The 18814-nt window shown below is 37.5% G+C and overlaps 1 protein-coding gene across 1 annotated transcript in view; it reads right to left on the bottom strand.

The window, feature by feature from the left end:
- The window catches only part of LOC148837545 (solute carrier organic anion transporter family member 3A1-like), a 52724-nt gene extending 47127 nt beyond the window's left edge, over window positions 1–5597 (bottom strand). Inside the window, exon 1 of the mRNA XM_088911122.1 lies at window positions 5519–5597. Within this exon, the coding sequence (XP_088767248.1) occupies window positions 5519–5597 (79 nt within the window). The remainder of the gene's footprint in view (window positions 1–5518) is intronic.
- Window positions 5598–18814: the final 13217 nt, after the last annotated feature.

Below are 18814 nucleotides of genomic sequence, written 5' to 3'. Positions count from 1 at the left end.
GGATACCTCCTGTGTGCCAGGTGACCTGGAAACGGAGTCTCCAGTCACACACATAATGCCTTTTGTATACATGTAGAACTGTATACTGTGACTAAGCATTCCTGGATTTTCAACATTTCACCATTTTCAAAAGCAGGAATAACACTGCTTTACAAACATATTTTTCTTTATGTGAAACCGCAGAAACATGTACTCTAGACAGTCTTTTGCCTGATCTTTAAACACTGAAAATAATACATTTATGATGACTTACAAGACTTATATATAGTGTTGCCTTACTGTTACTGTTGGTGGATCTTTGAGTATTTAAGCACAAAAATGCTTTTAGCCTATGCTTGCTTCAAATACATTTGAACTTGAAATTACACAATAAAATGCAGGAAACATGTCATCTGAAGGGAGTAGAAATAGTATTTCTGTGTCGGTTTTCACAGACATGATTGTTAAGAGATATAGGAATGCAAAACAAAAAACAATTAAAGGACCGCACACAAGACGTAGGCAACAGAGTAATACATTTATGAAAAGTGTCCTGTAACTGGCTATGTGGTAGCAGCACGATCTCATTTTAACGTCATGTTATCTTGCTTCAATGCAATAAACACTGTTTAATTGTGTGGCTCTAATAGGCTTCTGTAACTCCTATTACACAAAACATCAAATTAACTGTTTTGACAACCAATAATTGCATTTTTGAAAAGTTCTCACTAAAAAGACGTTCAACTGAAAATAACAGGTCTGTGTTACAGTCTTAGCTGCTGCACCCTGAAGTATAAAAATAACATTGCAGTTTCCCTTTAAATCTCTGTTCCCCATTCTACAATCAATCGTAAATGTTTACAGATTCTACCAAGCATAAAGAAACCTTTTTAGGTCAGTATGCTAATTTACTTTCTTTGTATTAGTTCAGATTTAATAAGATTTTTCTTGGTGATTTTAATTTTCATTTTGATTCACAGCTTCCAATTTAGCAAAGCACTTTCTAGCTTTGTTTGAATGTTTTTGTCTCAAACAGCTTGCACTCAATCCAATTCACAGTAAAAGTCACACATTGGACTAAGTCATCGCAAGTGACTCTTGTTTCCCCACTCATTTTGAACCAGGCCTTTGTAATAATTTGGCTGTTCTCTTTGTTATAGAATTCCCTGTCGCATACTCTTCACCCTTTTGCTTTTTTCAACTAGTGCTCAGTTGACCATATACTGGAGGTTTGCTGATTCATCAATGCCTTCATTTTCTTCTAATTCTGTTACTCTAGAACACAAGGTGTAAGTGTTCAATAGCTCTCTTTTAACTAATCTTGATACCTTAGCTCCTCTTAAAAACTCAAACCGTCTTCTCTACTCATTCTGCCCCATGGTATACTGATCAGTTGCACTCAATGAAGGCAATGTCCCACAAACTAGAACATAGGTGGCTTCTTTCTGGCCTGCATGTACATCTTTAGTCTTATAAGAAGCACTTGATTGAAAACAAGAATGCATTAGGGTTTGCTAGATCCAGCTATTTCTCCCATATCATTGAGAATAACCAAAACAACCCTGAATACCTGTTCTCTATCACCAATTGATTGCTAAAGCCTAACTGCCCTAATACATTACCTGCTTAATCCCAACTTTGCAGTACTTTCTTAGTTTTTTATTGACTTCTAAGATTGACAACATCTGGCATCACATTCTCTCCACCACGCATTGTACTACTACACCTCCTCCTTACATGCCCATTTTTGCTGGTTCTCCTCTTTCTAGTTTCTCTCAGCTTGACACTGCATGCCCTAGTAAATCGTTATTGCATCCTAAATCCACCACCTGTTTATTAGATCTCATTCCTACTGCTTTATTTCAATCTTGTTTACCTGCTCTGCTGTTCTCAACATTATTAAATTAGTCCTTGAGCACTGGAGTGTTACCAATAGTGTTTAAAATGGCTGCAGTTACTCCTGTGCCTAAAGAAACAAATATGGCTCTGGACGACCTAAACTATTTTTGCCCTATATCCAACCTACCTTTTGTTGCACAAATCTTGGAACATGCTGTTGCAATTCAATTAAACAATGATCTCTTTGCAAATAACCTCTTTGAACCATTCCATCCGCCAAGCTAATGTACATTCAATGAGTGACTAGGCCTTCTCTTGTTATGCCCTAAAGCTCTGGAATGCTATCCCCAAGGATATCTGAGAGCCGACTACACTAAGCACATTCAAATCCAGACTCAAAATAATCTTCCTCTTAAAGGCTTTTTAATTTTAATTTAATTGGTGACTGTCAATTGCTTGCATCTTCTACTGCATTTCTAATCCCAGGTGTTTATTTGTGCTAATTTTATCTCCTACCTTTGTTAACTGTTTGCTTTTCCTGTAAAGCACTTTGAGAAGCGACTTTCAAAGGCACTGTGTAAAATAGTTTATTATTTCACTCTGAATGAGACCCCAGGCCATCACAGGGCTCACACCGACACATACAAACACGCACATACCAGGGCCAATTTTCCCAGAAGCCATTAACTTACTGATGTATTTTTGGATTGATTGAGTAAACGAGCACCCAACAAAAGCCTACAAAAGAACACAGGTAGACGATATAAACTCCCAAGTAGATAGCAACCTACTGTAGGTCTAGAAATGAACCCAGGGCCTGACTTTTGCCTAGCAGCAATGTTAACCACTTCACCACTGTGACGTTCATCATCTTTTTATTTCTGTATGAATTTTAAGTATGCTTCTTCATGAAATTAATTGACTATACTGGTGATATAACACATACCATTTACTAGGAACAAGACATTAGATGAAGAAAAACAATAAGCTGTCTTTATACCATTTTTCTACATGCATCAATGGTGGCTTTTTCAAGACCTGCAGTAAATTACAGATTAAAACCTAAGAAACTGGAAGGATCAAAAGCATAGAAATCATGCAGATGATTCCTAGTTTTCAAATATTCATTACAAATAAAACAATTCGATTAAAAGTGTTATTTGAAGGTTAATGTAATTTATTAAGGGAACAGAGAGATCAAACTTGGCTTTCTTCCAAAAAACTGTTTTTTTGCTACAAGACAAATGTGGAGACACTGCATAGATACTCGCCCATCATGTCCAGACATGATTGGGTGGAATACATTGTGCTGTAATTCAAAAAGTGTTTAAATTAAAAAGACAGTGTAAAGGGGAAAAGAACGCCCACGACTGTATGATTCACAAAGAGTTCTATATCATAACCTGAGTCTTTACTGATTCCAAGAATCTGAGTAATTTAAATAGTGTTTTATTTTAAAAATGAATTGCTCTGTTAAAAGTGAATAACTTGCATCCAGGGTTCTATATCAAATATGTTTTAATTCCATGTTAATTTTTGGTATGGAAAGATAACAAATGCTTTTACATTGCAAGCCTCCTGATAATATAATAAAATTGCCTATTAAAAGGCAAGGTTATAATATGTTTGGTCAGATATCACAAGGTATACTGTAGTATGCAAATTTACCCTGTGAAGTGATTTCACATGATACAGTACATTGAAGGCTTCACAGCTGAAACGTTGTTTTCTCTCTTCTTTTTTCAGCAAAAAAGGAATACACCTATTTCTTGTTCCATTATACAATTAATATGTGCAGTTATTTATGTGATTAATAGGTACATACTGTACAAGCAATTTTGCAAGAAAGATGGTTTAATATTAAATTTAATTGGCTTCCAAATAAAGTTTTAAATGTTATCTCTAAATCCTTAATGAACATTTGAAAACTGGGAATCATTTGCATTATTTTTTGCCTTTTAAGAAAAATTGAGCTATATTACTACAAAACAGGTAATTAGTCCCAAAATATGCATCTATTCATTTAAGAAGCAATTAAAACAATGCAAATTCTTAATGTAAACCATGTGAGGTTTATTATTATTATTGTTGTTGTACTATACTCCACAATAATTACCTATCAAGACCTTAAGGGACGTGCAGAATTTTTTAATCAGACCTAAACTCATATACTTTAAACTCTGAATCTTTTCTTATTTACATATTTCTGTAGTTTAAAGTAACATATCTTTGCAAAATGAGAAAACTGCTGCGGAAAATGGTGAAAATAAATCTTTCATATCGGAAAAACAACAAACGGTATGACTGTAATTGGGCTATAATTGCTGATTGAAGTTAAGCTGTTTTCAAAACAAAATTATAATTGTACAAGCTGCTTTAAAATCTGCTACACAGTAGTAACATTGCTGCCTTGCAGCCTGGTCTCAGAAGATAAGCAAGGCTGAGCCTGGTCAGTACTGGGGTTGGACACCTCCAGAGGTCCAGGTTATTACTACTAGTGGTGTTGGTAGTGTTTCCATCCCAGCATTGTCCAGTAATGGCAGATGAGATGCTTTTTAGAAAAATGTGTTTAGCATGGTTTTCTTTCTAAATTACACCCCTGTCTTGCATATCTGTTGCTTCTTAATTCTATTGGAGAAGTTTTTTATAATATCTTATAAGAGAATAATGGCTGCATTACGGCTAATGCATCACTCCATACCCCATAATGCATACCTCTGTTGTAACACATTATTGAAATCAAAACTACAACAGAAATTATTTTAACCAGTAAACATCTATTTTCATTTTTTTACTAAAATACAATTTAAAAGTTCATACTGTATTACGAAAACCTTTACCTGGATTTATTTCTGTAATTTTACATCATGTGTCTAGTTTGAAATCTTTAATAAGCAAATATTTTCATATTTGTTTATAATTTACAGTATAGGTTCAAAATAATGTTTTTAATATTTATTAATTTTTGTCATGAATTTAATGTGTACAACATCTAAGCACTCATAAGAGGACATTATAACAGAGGACAACTATATTCCAAGGAGTAAAGATATTCATACTGCAAAAAGAAACAGCATATTATACAAATGAAGCAGTAACCACAAAATCTGCATTTAATTATATTTCTTACAAAAGAGACAAATTTAATCAAAACCAGAACTCTCCTCAGAGCTGAGGAATAGTTTATCTACTTGTGTTTGTGCGTATGTCTGATGAAGACTCTGCCTTGTACTGACTAAAAGGTCACTCATACATTTAATTCAGATTAAGGTTATAAGCTTTTTCCTTTAGAGAAATTATAGTAAGAACATTTTAACTGTCAATTCCTAGAATGTAACCAACTACTTAGAATCTCCTTTAACAGTTACAGTGTGATAATGAACATTGATCCCTTATCTTGTGAAAGTTAACTGACCCATGCTTGGTGCCTGTTATGGTGGGAACTCGAGGACCCACACAGACGAAGGAAAGCCTTCTGTGCATTGCTTGTGTGTGTGTGTGTGTGTGTGTGTGTGTGTGTGTGTGTGTGTGTGTGTGTGTGTGTGTGTGGGGGGGGGTCTCCAGATTTGGCTGAAAGGTTTCGACAGGCAAGGAGGGCTGCAGTGGTGGTGGTCGCTGAAGTGAAGGCATGGATAAGGGAGGAGTTCGGAGAAGCCATGGAAAATGACTGTCAGGAGTCCTTGAAGAAGTTCTGGCAAACCTTTCCCTCCAGAGTTATCGAATGGTAGAATGTCGCCCAGGGTGTTCTTGGCCTTGACGATTGTGGCCCACATGGGCATTATGGTCTCGGGCGATTATGACTAAGTCTCTATTTGGTAGCGAATCCAGGGGTTTCCGGAGCTGTGAGTAGAATGATTCTTTGACGTCATTGGCTGGAACGAGAGGATACTGTTGACTGCTTTGGGATCGACCGCGAAACCAACACCTTCGATGCATTGGTCACTACCAGAGTAAGATAGGAGCATCCAATCATCACTATCCAGGACTCGCATGCGCATGTTTCCTGATCCAGTTAGCCTCAATCCAGTTAATGTCACAATCAATATGTCACATCATAGGAGCTCGCGGATGATTATTTCTTTTTGTCCTATGTGGTGTCCAGTTCGAACATTCCATGTTGCCAGCTTTAGCTAGCGTTTTGGGTTGACGAGTTGGTGTGTCGTCATCGTTGTCCCGGCCAGTTGTATACTTTTCATTGGTGCCTTGGCCCCGGTTTTCCGCCGGCACCAAGGCATCTTGGCAGTGGACTGACCCCCCTCCTTTATCCAGGCTTTGGACCGGCTTTAGTTACCCACAGGCGGAGTTTGGATTGGCACAGCAGCTACAGTAATGCTGACGCTTTACCAAAACACGTTGATGAAGCAGGAGCTGGGTTCTTAGACAAAGATCTTGGTTTTCCAGTCAATCTGCATTCTCCTCACCAATGGTAAGAGGCCAAGAGAATAAGGATAAGAACAAGAGACAGAAATTAAGTTTCTTCATTGGGCAATTGGGCTTACTCTCTGTGACAGGGTGAAAGTTTGGCAGTCTGATGACGATGTATTTTTCTTTTTGAAAATGAAACAATATCTTGGAAATTATCAAGCGTGCTGGTGGAAGCTTTGGTAGCATCATGCTACATGCATGCTTCTCAAGAGCACGGACTGTGAAGTTGGTTAGAGTTGAAGGAAAACTGGATTCCTAGAGGAAAACCTACCCACGTCACCCAAGAATCTAATCAGTGAGTCATTGATTTTATTCTATTATTTTACAGTTTTATAAGATAAATGTAAATTTGTTATAATCACCTTGTATTAATCAGTTAATGGAAATTGCAGTTAATGCATACCAAAACCCATAGAAAGAAAGTAATTGACAGTGGTCAGATGCAAAGAACTGACCCAAGGAAATCATGCCCATGCTCAGCCACCTGGCTTCAACGGAGACCGTTTTACTTTTCTCCCTCTAATAGACCACACACTGTGGCATGCAGCTCCAGACAAAATACATTCATGCACCACATCATTGGCTGTGCTAGTTACCAGGAATTTTTTCAGCTCAACTATACACATGGATCATTTATACTTTACTTTGAGCAGATATTAGATGATGGAACAAAAGTGCTTAACACTTAGTTATGAGCTGCATAAGTGGTGCTCTTGTGTAGCATGATTATTGATTAATTATTATATCTTAACCATACACGTCTCCACTATCTTTTTAAATTTTGTTAATTTAAACAAACTACAATTGATAACTGGGTTCTTCCAAATTGGATCTATTGTCAGTTAGTTCAAATTGGAAGAGTCTGATGCCATGTAATTGAGAACAGGATAAATGAGACAGGTACAAGTAGTTAAAAACAGCAGATATCTTTGTATAATGACAGTAAAATATATCTGTTTTTACACTGATGCAGGATGAAGTGTTCTGGGTTCAGATCCAAAGTGGGGTGACCTCTGGGTGGAGTTTCCCCGTGTTCAAATGGAATTTTTCCAGATGTTCTGTTCTCCTCCAGCTTTGTCCTTGTGTGCATGTCTACAGTATGTGTGTGCTGCAATGGATGTGTCCCATTGTGTTGCCCAATGATTCCAGGTTGTCATGTCCCTTAAACGGAATAAGCAGCTTTCTGCTAATGGATGGACAGATATTGTGCAGATAAGCTTTGATTGTTTGAATAGCACTGTTTCTTGGGATAACAGAATCATGAGCTCAAGTGACATTATGTCATAAAAACCACAAATTTGATTTGCTGCTTCTACACTATAGGCAACACTTGCAAATCTGACTAGTTTATTAACTAGACCAGAATCTGGATCATTGATAAAGTAGGAATAGTTGTGGGCTTAGTACAGTTCTGTGTGGTATCTACTAGTTACATAACCCAGATCTGAGCATACATCTGTTTATTACATTCTCAATCCAAATAAACATCTCCATGAATGCTTACCACCTGAAGTGTTTGAGAATATATCTTTTATGATGAACTGTAACAAAAGCCTTATGAAAATCTAAATATGCTTTATTACATACTCTATTTGTATCCATTACTGTTTCTGTACTGCTAGTCATTGCTAAGTGTTAAAAGAAGACCTTACTGTAGATTCCTTATGACTGGAGCAGTTTTTATGGTTGGGGACTCAAAACACTTCAGTTAAAGCAACTGTATTGTCCAATAAGGTTATGGGTGTTTGCAGTAGAATCATTTTTGCATGCACCAGTAAAATCAAAAAGGTTTACTCCATGCTGAAAGGAAAAGAAAAGAAACACAATGACTTGACTGTGGAGCCTTCTTCAGGTGTGGGGCTTTGTATCACTACACCTTCGTGGATACTAGCAGTTGCTGGAGGATAGACGAAGACCACACTGAAATTGTGCACTGAAAATTGAATGTTAAATATTATTATACTATCGGAAAAATGTGAACAGTTTTCGAAACAACAGACAACAATATGTGTTGGTTGATGGTTCAATAGAATAAAATCTGCAATATGTGAAACACAGTGGGTGGAAATGTTATAGTTTGAAATGGTTCAAGTTTATGGGTTTCTGCAGCAACTACTTGAGCTAGGCCCGTGAATGCTCACATTTACTATATTTCTTTCAGGCCACCATATCCCAAAGACAATGTGATCAGCTCAGAAGTAGAGTGTGGGCTACAAATAAGATTAGTCCATGTAGTGTACAGTAGAAGAACAAAGTGTACAGAGATTGCTTTTGGGTAAGGTGGTACTGTACAATACAGTACAAATATTCTGTTTCTGAACTGAATATCCTGAAGTGTTTTCATAATGCAGAAATTCTATATGCTGTACAATCTGCAATAAATTAAATCATGCTGTGCTTTAGGACAAAAGTTGGATTAAAATTATAGAGTATGTTATTATCCCTGTGTAACAGATCCCCTCTGATTGGTAGCGCAGAGGGGAAATCTGCACATATTCGTCCCTATATGGCAAACGGACCGCTCTATTATCATGCTGCCTTTCCACTTCAATGTGAGTCCCAATGAAGGCACGCCTAGTTTCCCCTTTTGACCTGACAGAAACAATGGAAAAATTCCTCACTTGGTCAAATCCGTTTGGTCAGTCCCCCCATTAACCATCTTCCTTCTTAACCAATGGTTAACATGGCTACGACCTAGGCTGTTACTAAGATTACAAAGAGATCATTATTTTAACTTAAACTGTAAGTATTAGATCTTTCTTACCAATGTTGCAAGTGGTCTCACCCTGAGATATTGGTGTGTCACTGTCAGGACGACTTGTGAGGGTCTGACAGCAACCCCCTTCCTGTCTGCATTCACAAATGCAACTAGTTCCTGAATTTGTTCATGAGAATGCTGCATATAGAATGTCTCATCACCACCTTTTGAAGGTTCCACCCTCTTTTCACCTAACAAATCTGGCTGCCCAGTTACTCAGTGCAAATATTTCTCAAGATTCCTCCCACAGTCTGAAGACTTACTGGGAGGTTAATTAGATTCTGGTAAAATTGGCCCTGGTGTGAGTGTGTGTGTCTGTGTGTGCCCTGCGATGGACTGGCGTCTTGTCCAGCGCATATTCCGCCTTGTGCCTACTGCTTGCCAGGATAGGCTCGAGGTCCCCCATGACCTTGTATTGGACAAAGTGAATAAGTACATGAAGTCACTACTCACTCAGAAGATTCTCTTCAGCCCTCATCTTAATCATTCTTGACTGGAACAGACAGATGTACTAATGCCACTTGTACATGATGTACAGCTTTGTAAAACAAATCCAAATGCAGCTATTCTCAAATGTATTAACAATGCTAATCAATTCTGTCCACAAGCTTTATTTCCTTGTAAGACAAATGTAACTATGTAGTCTTAGGAACAATTCATTGTTGTTTTTTTTAATTATTTCAGAAGCTCTACCAAACCAAATACATTTAGCACTTAAGAAAACGGTTTGATTTTTCCATAATGGCAAATGTGAATTGCAAAAAATGAGGAAAAACAAAACTGATCATCACAGCAAAAAATCACCATAGCAACAGTCCATTAAGTATTTATCTTAAGAGTGCTTGCAGAAGTTGCATAAGGCATACCATGATAGAATTTATGACATATAAATCCATGCCAATTCTTATATAATTGGTATAATTGGGGGGTGAGTGATTTGCTACACAAGAGAAATTTGCTGCACAAAGAAATGGCCTTTCCCATTACAGTATGATTTTGATACATAAAACCTTTGTCTCCTCTAATGGTACAGTATGTGAAAATATAGTGGAATCAGCAACCAGATGGAAAAAAGAAAATACTGGAATTAAATATTTATAACATTTCAAAAAACACTTTTTTGAACACCCTCAAGTGCAGCTAGTCCGTGTACCACCATTTTATTTTATGAAGCTCTATAGGCCAATCTGATATTTAAGAAGACAGCTGCCTTCGCTTCAAGTAATGTCAAATCTCTACATGAGAATAAGTGGGTAAGAGCCACTCTGCAATTTGCAGATACTGGCAACTTTTAAATACATTTATTGGTATTTGAAGAGACTTTTTCATATTGACCATCTTGTAAATGTAACTGTGAAGATTTAATTCTTTGGAGGTAATAGTAGTTAAATCTTCAAAAAAGATAAGGTTAGTTAATAACCATTGAGGGAAAATAACTGAGAAAAACAAATGTGCATTTAGTTTCTGAAGGCAGACAATCTCAAGTAAATTGTAATTTGTACTTATTTGTAATAATAATGATGAAGAAAATAATAATCAATTGTTTTCACAGTGCAGTTGCTTAGGGCTTTTTTTGTATCTGTATTTTGTAATAAATGGTTTCTATACATGGTTCTGTACTTAACCGTGCTAAAGGATGGATATACAGTAACAGATAACCTGCAAACTCACAGGTACTTCATGAAGCACAGTGACCACTGCAACATACTGTAGCTAGCTGAAGATAGCCAAACAAAACCAACACCAGTGGAGATAAAGTAGCACTTTCTCTAGCTGAGGTTATAATACAAGTCTGTTAAAGGCTTCAACCAGGAGCAACTAATTTAGAGTGCAGGTTTAACTCCATAATTCCAGATAATGGGGGATTGAAGACTATAGTACATTACTGTATGTAATAAGCCAGCTGTGAATGGGAGTACCTATTGGACATTGTCAATCTAGCACATGTTGGGTGAATTTGTTCTACCAAAGCAAACCCTGAAACCTGCCAGGTTCCTGCACACTTGCAGAACTATTAATACAAAACAGCTCTCCTTGCTCCTGTAATGAACTGTGGAGTCTGGCAGATGGCAAGTGGCCATCTGTGTGTGTTTCAGCAGTGCATGCATGAGCATGCACAAGTTCTTAATTCCACCTTGTACATTCAAGAGATGAAGTGGCAAGCTATGTTAAAAAAAAGCCTCCTTCCTCAGAATTAAGGAGTTTTTAAATCTAAAAAAAATATATAAAAGGTCATTCTAAACCTCCAAGTCAGTTTGGAAGGCAGGTTTACAAGCAAGCACCAATCTACCTATGTTTGGGGTTGACTGGGCAAATCATTTTTTGTATAGGACTATTGTGTGATATGGGATACACTTCTGCAAATCTGAAGCAGGTTTAAGAATGAAAAAATCTGGGAAGTTTTAATTGAATGAACGTATACTGTAAGTTCCCAGGACAAAGGCAGTTTGAAATTAATGAGCAAAAAGGTGATCAGGCGGCCATTGTGCTTATACGGGGACACCATTTCATTACATATTAACTGTATTGTCACTGAAATGATACCAACCTTGAGATAAAATTAGCCAAACGGGGTTTGAAATATTGTTAGTGATAAAAATTGTTGCAACTTGTGAAGTGCAAACCAGAAGCTTTGTTTTGGTTACTAGTGAAAATCTTAATTCATTAAAGTAAAGAGGTTCCCAAGACAAAGTGAGTTGGAATTCTGTTCATACAACCATCTCAGTTTATGCAGGAAGTCCAGTGAATCACATTAATTGAATGCTAACAAATTAACTGTGCCTAAAATTAAGAGTATTAATAAAGTTTTTTATTAGTCTTCCTTATTTAGGAATTTCTTTGTTCAAATTGATACTTGTTAATATTACTGATGACATACTGAATGTCCTAAATTAAGATTATAAAAAGGTTACTCACAAATAGAAAAGTCCAGTACTCATACGTAATATGTACATGTACTGTGCTTGCATAATACAAGTGAAGCAAGCTAAATATTTTTTTCTTCTCGGGGGTTATTAAGCAACTGGAAATTATGGTATCAAAACAGTGTAATCTTATACTGTATCATGCAGTTACAGTCTCTAGACAACAATCTTTAGAATACAATGCAATGAATCAAAGAATACAAATAAATTATGTCACTTGATAGAAAAAATAGGCAGGCATCTCATCTTCTTTGTTAAAATTATCTTTATGCTTTAGGCTTTGATTTGATTTGAATTTGATACGTTCACTAGAAAATCACTGGAGAATGTTTTGAATTTGAAATATTCTTGGGCATTTTGTTGTCAGGCAAGATGGTATTTGTCTAGAATGTTTAGGAATAATAACATTTTTAATGAACTGAAAAATATTGTACCCAAAACTTTTTGAATTTTAGCCCCACTTCACTTTTGACTATATACCCAGTGCAAATGAAAGACTTTACCATAATTATACAATATTCCCACAAATTCAACTATTTTCTACAACCTTAAATTTTAAAGTGGCATAAGCACTCATTTTCTACTAAAAAAACACCTAAATAAACAAATACCAAAAATATGAAAAAAGATTTCTAAATTACAGTGACTTAATAAAGACTAGATGAGAAGCATTTTAATTTCAAATTAATTTAAAAATGATAATTAAATGTACTGGTATATGAATTCAAACCAAAACACCTACATTTAAAATGATAAAGTAATTACTTTTCCAAGTAGACCTTCAAGAACAGTCTATATGTAAGTAATGTTTTAAGAAAAGAAAAAAAAATGTACAGTATCTCATCTCTTTTCAGGAGCATAAGTAAGCTACTTAATGTGTAAAAGACATACTGTATGTAATGACAAGAATTTGTAATTATATGAATAATGTCCTCATTGACATATAGAGGAAGATGCCTGTATAAGAAAAAAAGAAGGTTTAGAAGGTTAATAATTGTTTTTTAGTTTTGATCTCTGAATTAATTACCAGGTTATTGACTTGGGGTGCTATTGGCTTTGGGGTGTCTGCTATCTGCTATTTTGCTAGGTGCTCCAGTTTTGTCTCGCATTCCAAAGGCATAATGATACTGTAGGTTAATTATTTTCTGGAAAAATTTGCCCAAGTGTGATTGTCTGATTGTGTCTGTCTGTCCTGTATGAAGTGGTGTCCCATCCAGGCCTGTTCCCTGCCTTGTGCCTGTTGCTTACTGGGGTAGGTTCAGGCTCCCCCATGACTCTCAATTGGATGATACGGTTAGAAAAATGATAGATGGATTTATGCTGTTTTTGTTTAGTTTTATGCAGCCACTATGCTGTTTACCTTAATGCATTCACAATTATTTTCATTTCCTCTGTAGTTCTGTCTCTTTTAGTCATTTACTGACTTTGCTTTCCCTTTGGGGGTAATCGCTTTCTCATCCTAGTCTTGCAGGCTCACAATGGTAGTCTGATGGAAGGGAGGTCCCGTGCTGTGCCTAACTACACAGACATCACTTAAAGTTTGAAATGTTTATGCTAAAAAAAACTTAACCCACTTGCCGGAATCCCACAGTATGGACAATATATACAGTAGTACCATGAAGCTGCCATGATTTTGATTTTCTGACATATCATGGAATTGTAATTCAAGGAATAATTTAAAAATATGAACACTAGCATGTTCCCTCTCATCATTAAGACACTATGAACATGGCATTTCTAAATTGAACTAAAATTCATTGAAATCAAAATTCTTGAATATGCCTTTGATACTTAAGTATTAGAATCTGTTGCTGTAATTTAGAGTTTTTGAACAAATAAGTTTCAGGACCAAAATGAACCAAAGAGTTAACTTCATACATTATTTCAAAGATTAGATCTGTTTTTGTTACTTAGCATTATTAGTTGCTGTTTTTACACCTTGCAAAAACAGGGTTTTAAGGGGTTCCTCAATTCAGAAGCCAACTCTCTTGGCAAGCAACAAGTTTGATTAATATTAAATGTAAAATCCATGAAAACAACTTGTCCTTTTGGAGGTCATCTGTGCTCTGGATGACATTAAAAATACAGTACTTCTTTTAGGACATTTTCTGATGAAGAGCTGCTGCATTTCACTTACATTTTTGTAATGGGTAGCAGGGGATAGTAAAGTGCAGAAAAGTAGCTCCTGGAACTGTGCTGGGTATGCTGGGAACCCAAGTGGTCCTAATAGGGTGGTTGGTCAGAAGCCTCTGGGTCATGAAAACATTAACACCCCTGACTCACTGACAATCACTCAAGAGGGGCTGCCTCGTGACTGGGAGCTCGGCCTTCAGAGGATAGAAAGGAGGAGATAGACCCATTAACTCACTGAGAGTCGCTTTCAGGCACTGCCTCTTGAGGGATTCATTCCCAGTCGAGAAGGAAAGAGAAAGAGACCCCTTTGACTGGAGGAATCACTTTGAGAGGTGCTGCCCCAGGGGTGGAGAATGAAGAGAAAAGGCTGCTTGAGAAGGAAGTGAAAGAAGCCCCCCTGATTCGATGAGAGTCACTTTGGAGGTGCTGTCTGGCAACTGGGCTAGGCCCTCAGGGCACTGAGAGGAGGAGAATTAGCAAGTTAGAGTGGCTTGAGAACAGTGAGGTCAGGGGTCCCCTCTGGCTCATCCTGTGAGAACCTCTCCAGAAGGGGTTAAGGTGGTGATGCCAACCTTAGGTCGGGGAAGGGAGCTTCACTTACCCCACAGGGGGGAACCTGAATGCAAAGGCAACGCTAAAGAAAGAGGAGGAGGGAGGTGGAGGGAACTCAAAATGTTGGATGTGAGTGTTTGTGTGCATATGGTTTAAATAGAGAAAAAGAAAATTAAATCATAGAATAATGGGGGGGGGGGGGATTAAAGAACTGTATTATATGTCTATGTAGCAATACGTATCAAAGAAGGACTCCTCAAAGCATTAAATATGTTTGTTGGAAATGGAGCTTAATCTATACGGTGCCCAAACTGTATATTTTGTTTAAGCATTGACTATAATGTGTCATTAGTTGACTGTGAGAGGGATTCTTAACTGAATTAATTATATTTACAACTTGTGTAAAGGATTACATTTCTAAATACGAAGTTGGAAAAAATCGTTTTAGTTGTTGATTGCTTTTTAAAAGTAGTTTAAAAAAAGTAGAACTAAGTTTTCTCCTAAGTTGGATGGGTTTCAGTCAGGGGGTATTCCCAGTTTACTGTTAAAGAAAGTCCCCTGTAATTTGTTGGGTACCTTGAACTTGAACTTGAACTTTATTGTCATATGTAACCGGTACATGTACTGGTACAATGGAGGACATGTGGAGGACACCTCTGAACTTCATCACACACTAAACTTATACTAACCCTACTTTTCTTCTGTACAGACAAGAAATACTGTCACTAGTCAGAGGGTACAGAAGGAGTGTGTTGACTTACAGTAGGGCATTAATTGTATGTCTTGCCCCCTTACATGAGGATGTGTTAATGAACACACCTGCCACATCGAAATGCAGTAGATGCCTGCAGAAGTAATTCTTATCATGAGTCATCCTGCATCGCCAGTTAGATGGATAGAATGCTTCAACAATAACAGAAAGTCCATGTCAGAAAGCATGAATGAATCCCTGACCAGCCTTGTTGTCCGATATTGTGCACAACGTGAATGCTTTTGTTAAAATATGTTCATTACCCAAAAGTAAAACAGGATGTATTAGTTGTTTACTTATATACTCATTTGACAAGTGAAGAAACTATTGAGGCCTGTATTCCTACAACTGTAACTATTCTTCATAAAAGAAAAGTATTCATTCAAATGTCATTTTAATCATTTTGTAATGGTCCTATGATGATTACAAGCATTTACTGTAATATATGACTCATTAGTGCAGCTTCATCACCCTGAGAAACAGATGGAATTCTGAGAATATTAGACTTATATGTACATGTTCACAATCTAAAGGAGAGCTGGGAAAACTACAGCCCCAGGACCACATCTGGCCTGTGTAATTTTTTCATCCTCCAGCACCAGCTATTTGAAATTGTAACACTTGGTTAAATAGCCAATTACTAAAAATATCAAAAGATTAAACTTTTTATTTTTTTTAATTATTTTCCACAATTATAGGTATATATCTTCATGCATATTAGAATTGATTAGAAGTACACTCAGTGGCCACTTTATTAGGTACACCTATCTAGTACCGGGTAGGACCCCCTTTTGCCTCCAGAACAGCCTGAATTCTTCGTGGCATGGATTCAACAAGGTGCTGGAAACATTCCTTAGGGATTTTGGTCCATGCTGACTTGATAGCATCAAGCAGTGTCTCCAGATTTTGTCGGCCACACATTCATGCTGCGAACGTCCCATTCCACCTCTTCCCAAAGGTACTGGAATGAGATCTGGGGACTGTGCAGGCCACTGGAGTAAACTGAAGTCACTGTCATGTTCGTGGAACCAGCTTGAGATGATACGTGCTTTGTGATATGGCGCATTTTCCTGCTGGAACTATCCATTTGAAAACAGGTAGTCAGTGGCCATAAAGGAATGCACATGGTCAGCAACAATGCTTAGGTACGCTGTGGCATTCAAATAATACTCAATTGGTATTAAGGGCACTAATGTGTGCCAAGAAAACATTCCCCACACCACCACAACCAGCCTGTACCATTGACACAAGGCAGGATGGATTCATGCTGTTTACGCCAAATTCTGACCTACCATCTGCATGTCGCAGCAGAAATCGAATCTGGCTATTCTCCTCTGACCTCTTTTTGCTCACAGAATAGCCACTCACTGGATGTTTTTTGTTTATCGTACCATTCTCTATAAACTCTAGAGACAGGGTGTCCTCTGAAACCAAGTATCCTGGGAGAGAGAACTAGTCAGGGAATCCGCCAAGAGGCCTGTGACAACCCTAGAGGAATTACAGTCTTCCATAACTGAGGTGGGAGAAACTATGCATGTGACAAACAATTGCTCGTGCTTCACAAATGTGGGCTCAATGAGAGAGTGGCAAAACTAAGGCCATTGTTGAAAACGGCTCACATCAGATCATGACTACAGTTTGCTAGAAGGCATGTAGGAGACTCTGAGACCAAGTGGAAGAAGATTGGGCTGATGAGGCTAAATGCAATGTTTCCTCAACAGGAAGCATGGTGGTGGCAGCATCATGCTATGGGGATGCTTCACTGCATCAGGACCTGGAAGACTTGTGAAGCTAGAAGGCAAAATGAGGCAAGGCTGCAAAGTACAGAGAAGTCATAGAGGACAACCTGCTGAAATGTGTCTGGGGACTTAGGGAGAAGTTTAGTCTTCCAGCAGGACAATGACTCAGAACATACAGCCAAAACCACACTGGAGTGGCTTAAAAACACAAAACTCAATGTTCTGGAGTGGGCAAGTCAAAGCCCGAACCTCAATCCAATCGAGAATCTGTGGCAGGAGTAAAAAATTGATGTTCACCAATGGTCCCCATCGCACATAAGGGAGCTTGAGAAATTTTGCAGAGATGGGAATAAGTTGCAAGTTGCTTATCCAAGAAGACTTAAAGCTCTAATTTTTGCCAAACTGCCTCTACCAAATAGTGACGCAAGGGCATGAAAACTTATGTATTCAGTTATTTTCTGTTTCATATTTATAATTAATTCAGAAGTATCCGTAAAATTGTTTTCCCTTTGGCATTAAATTTTGTGTTGCTCAATGGCAAAAATTCCCAATTAAATACATTTCATATTGTAAAAAAAAATATGTGCAAAGTCCAAAGGAGGAGGTGAACATAATTCAGTAATTTCCCTTCTTGAAGACACTGAGCACCAGGATTTACTTTTATCCTACAAATGTCAGTTGACTCAGTTTAGGAAAGATTTTGCAACAAGAGTGGCAGATAAGAGAAAAAGTTTGTGTTTTTCTTGAAGTGCAGGGGACAAAAAATGATTTTCCTGAATGAAGCATTTTAAGATCCATGTATGACTTTGCTTTTGATGTGGATATCTTGGCATATCTGAATGAACTAAATATGAACTGCAAGACAAAGATGCGTCTGTACACAAACTATATGAGCAGCAAAGCTTTCAAAGTCAAACTTAGTGTTTTATTTTCAGTTCAAATGAAGAGCAGTGTTCACTCATTTTTCAAAGCTCAGGTACTTGAAAGTCCACACAATAGAATGCAGATACATACAGCACATTTGTAATGCTTTACACAGTGATTTGTTTTTCAGCAATTCTCTGACTTTCAAAAGATAGAGATGCCACTGGAGCTGGTATCATGCCCTCTCTCATTTGACTATAAGAAAACTCAATGATCTTTAGTTTGACTTCACCAGGAAGGACAAGCTCAGCTCTGAAGAACTGGATAAATGTTATGCATCTTTGAGATAAATAAATTTTCAAATAGCCGCCAGGTGGCACAAAAAGCCTTGTTTGGTTTGGCCCCACCTACAGTATGTAAACTAACATTTTCATTCTTCAGTTACAACAAATATCGATATATAGCACTTGTAGCGGCAATGCTTGTTAATAAGACAGAATAAAGTGTTGCTGTGCTTTCCCAAATGAGGCCCCATCTCTCTCTTCATCTCTGTGGTGCAGCCACAGAGAAACTATTCATGCAGGCTGATTTAAAGATGTTTTCTTTTGATAAGGGACAGCTCCCAAATGGGGGTGCACTTAGCTAAGCCTGGCTATCATGATCAATGGTCATCCATTGGCGCCTATCTGTCTAGGGAGTGCCAGATGGACATCTGGACTGCATTCCTAGGTGTCAGGAGTGAGTGACTCATATCTCACCTTGATCAACCAATCAGGGACTGGTAGGGCCGAGTACCCCACGTGGGTTTCTGATGCCCATGAAACTTTCAGCCAATGAACGAGCTGAAGTT

This window comes from Atractosteus spatula, chromosome 3 (genome assembly GCF_055471065.1).
Source record: "Atractosteus spatula isolate fAtrSpa1 chromosome 3, fAtrSpa1.hap1, whole genome shotgun sequence".
NCBI lineage: Eukaryota > Metazoa > Chordata > Actinopteri > Semionotiformes > Lepisosteidae > Atractosteus > Atractosteus spatula.
This window is presented reverse-complemented; position numbering and strand designations above follow the sequence as displayed.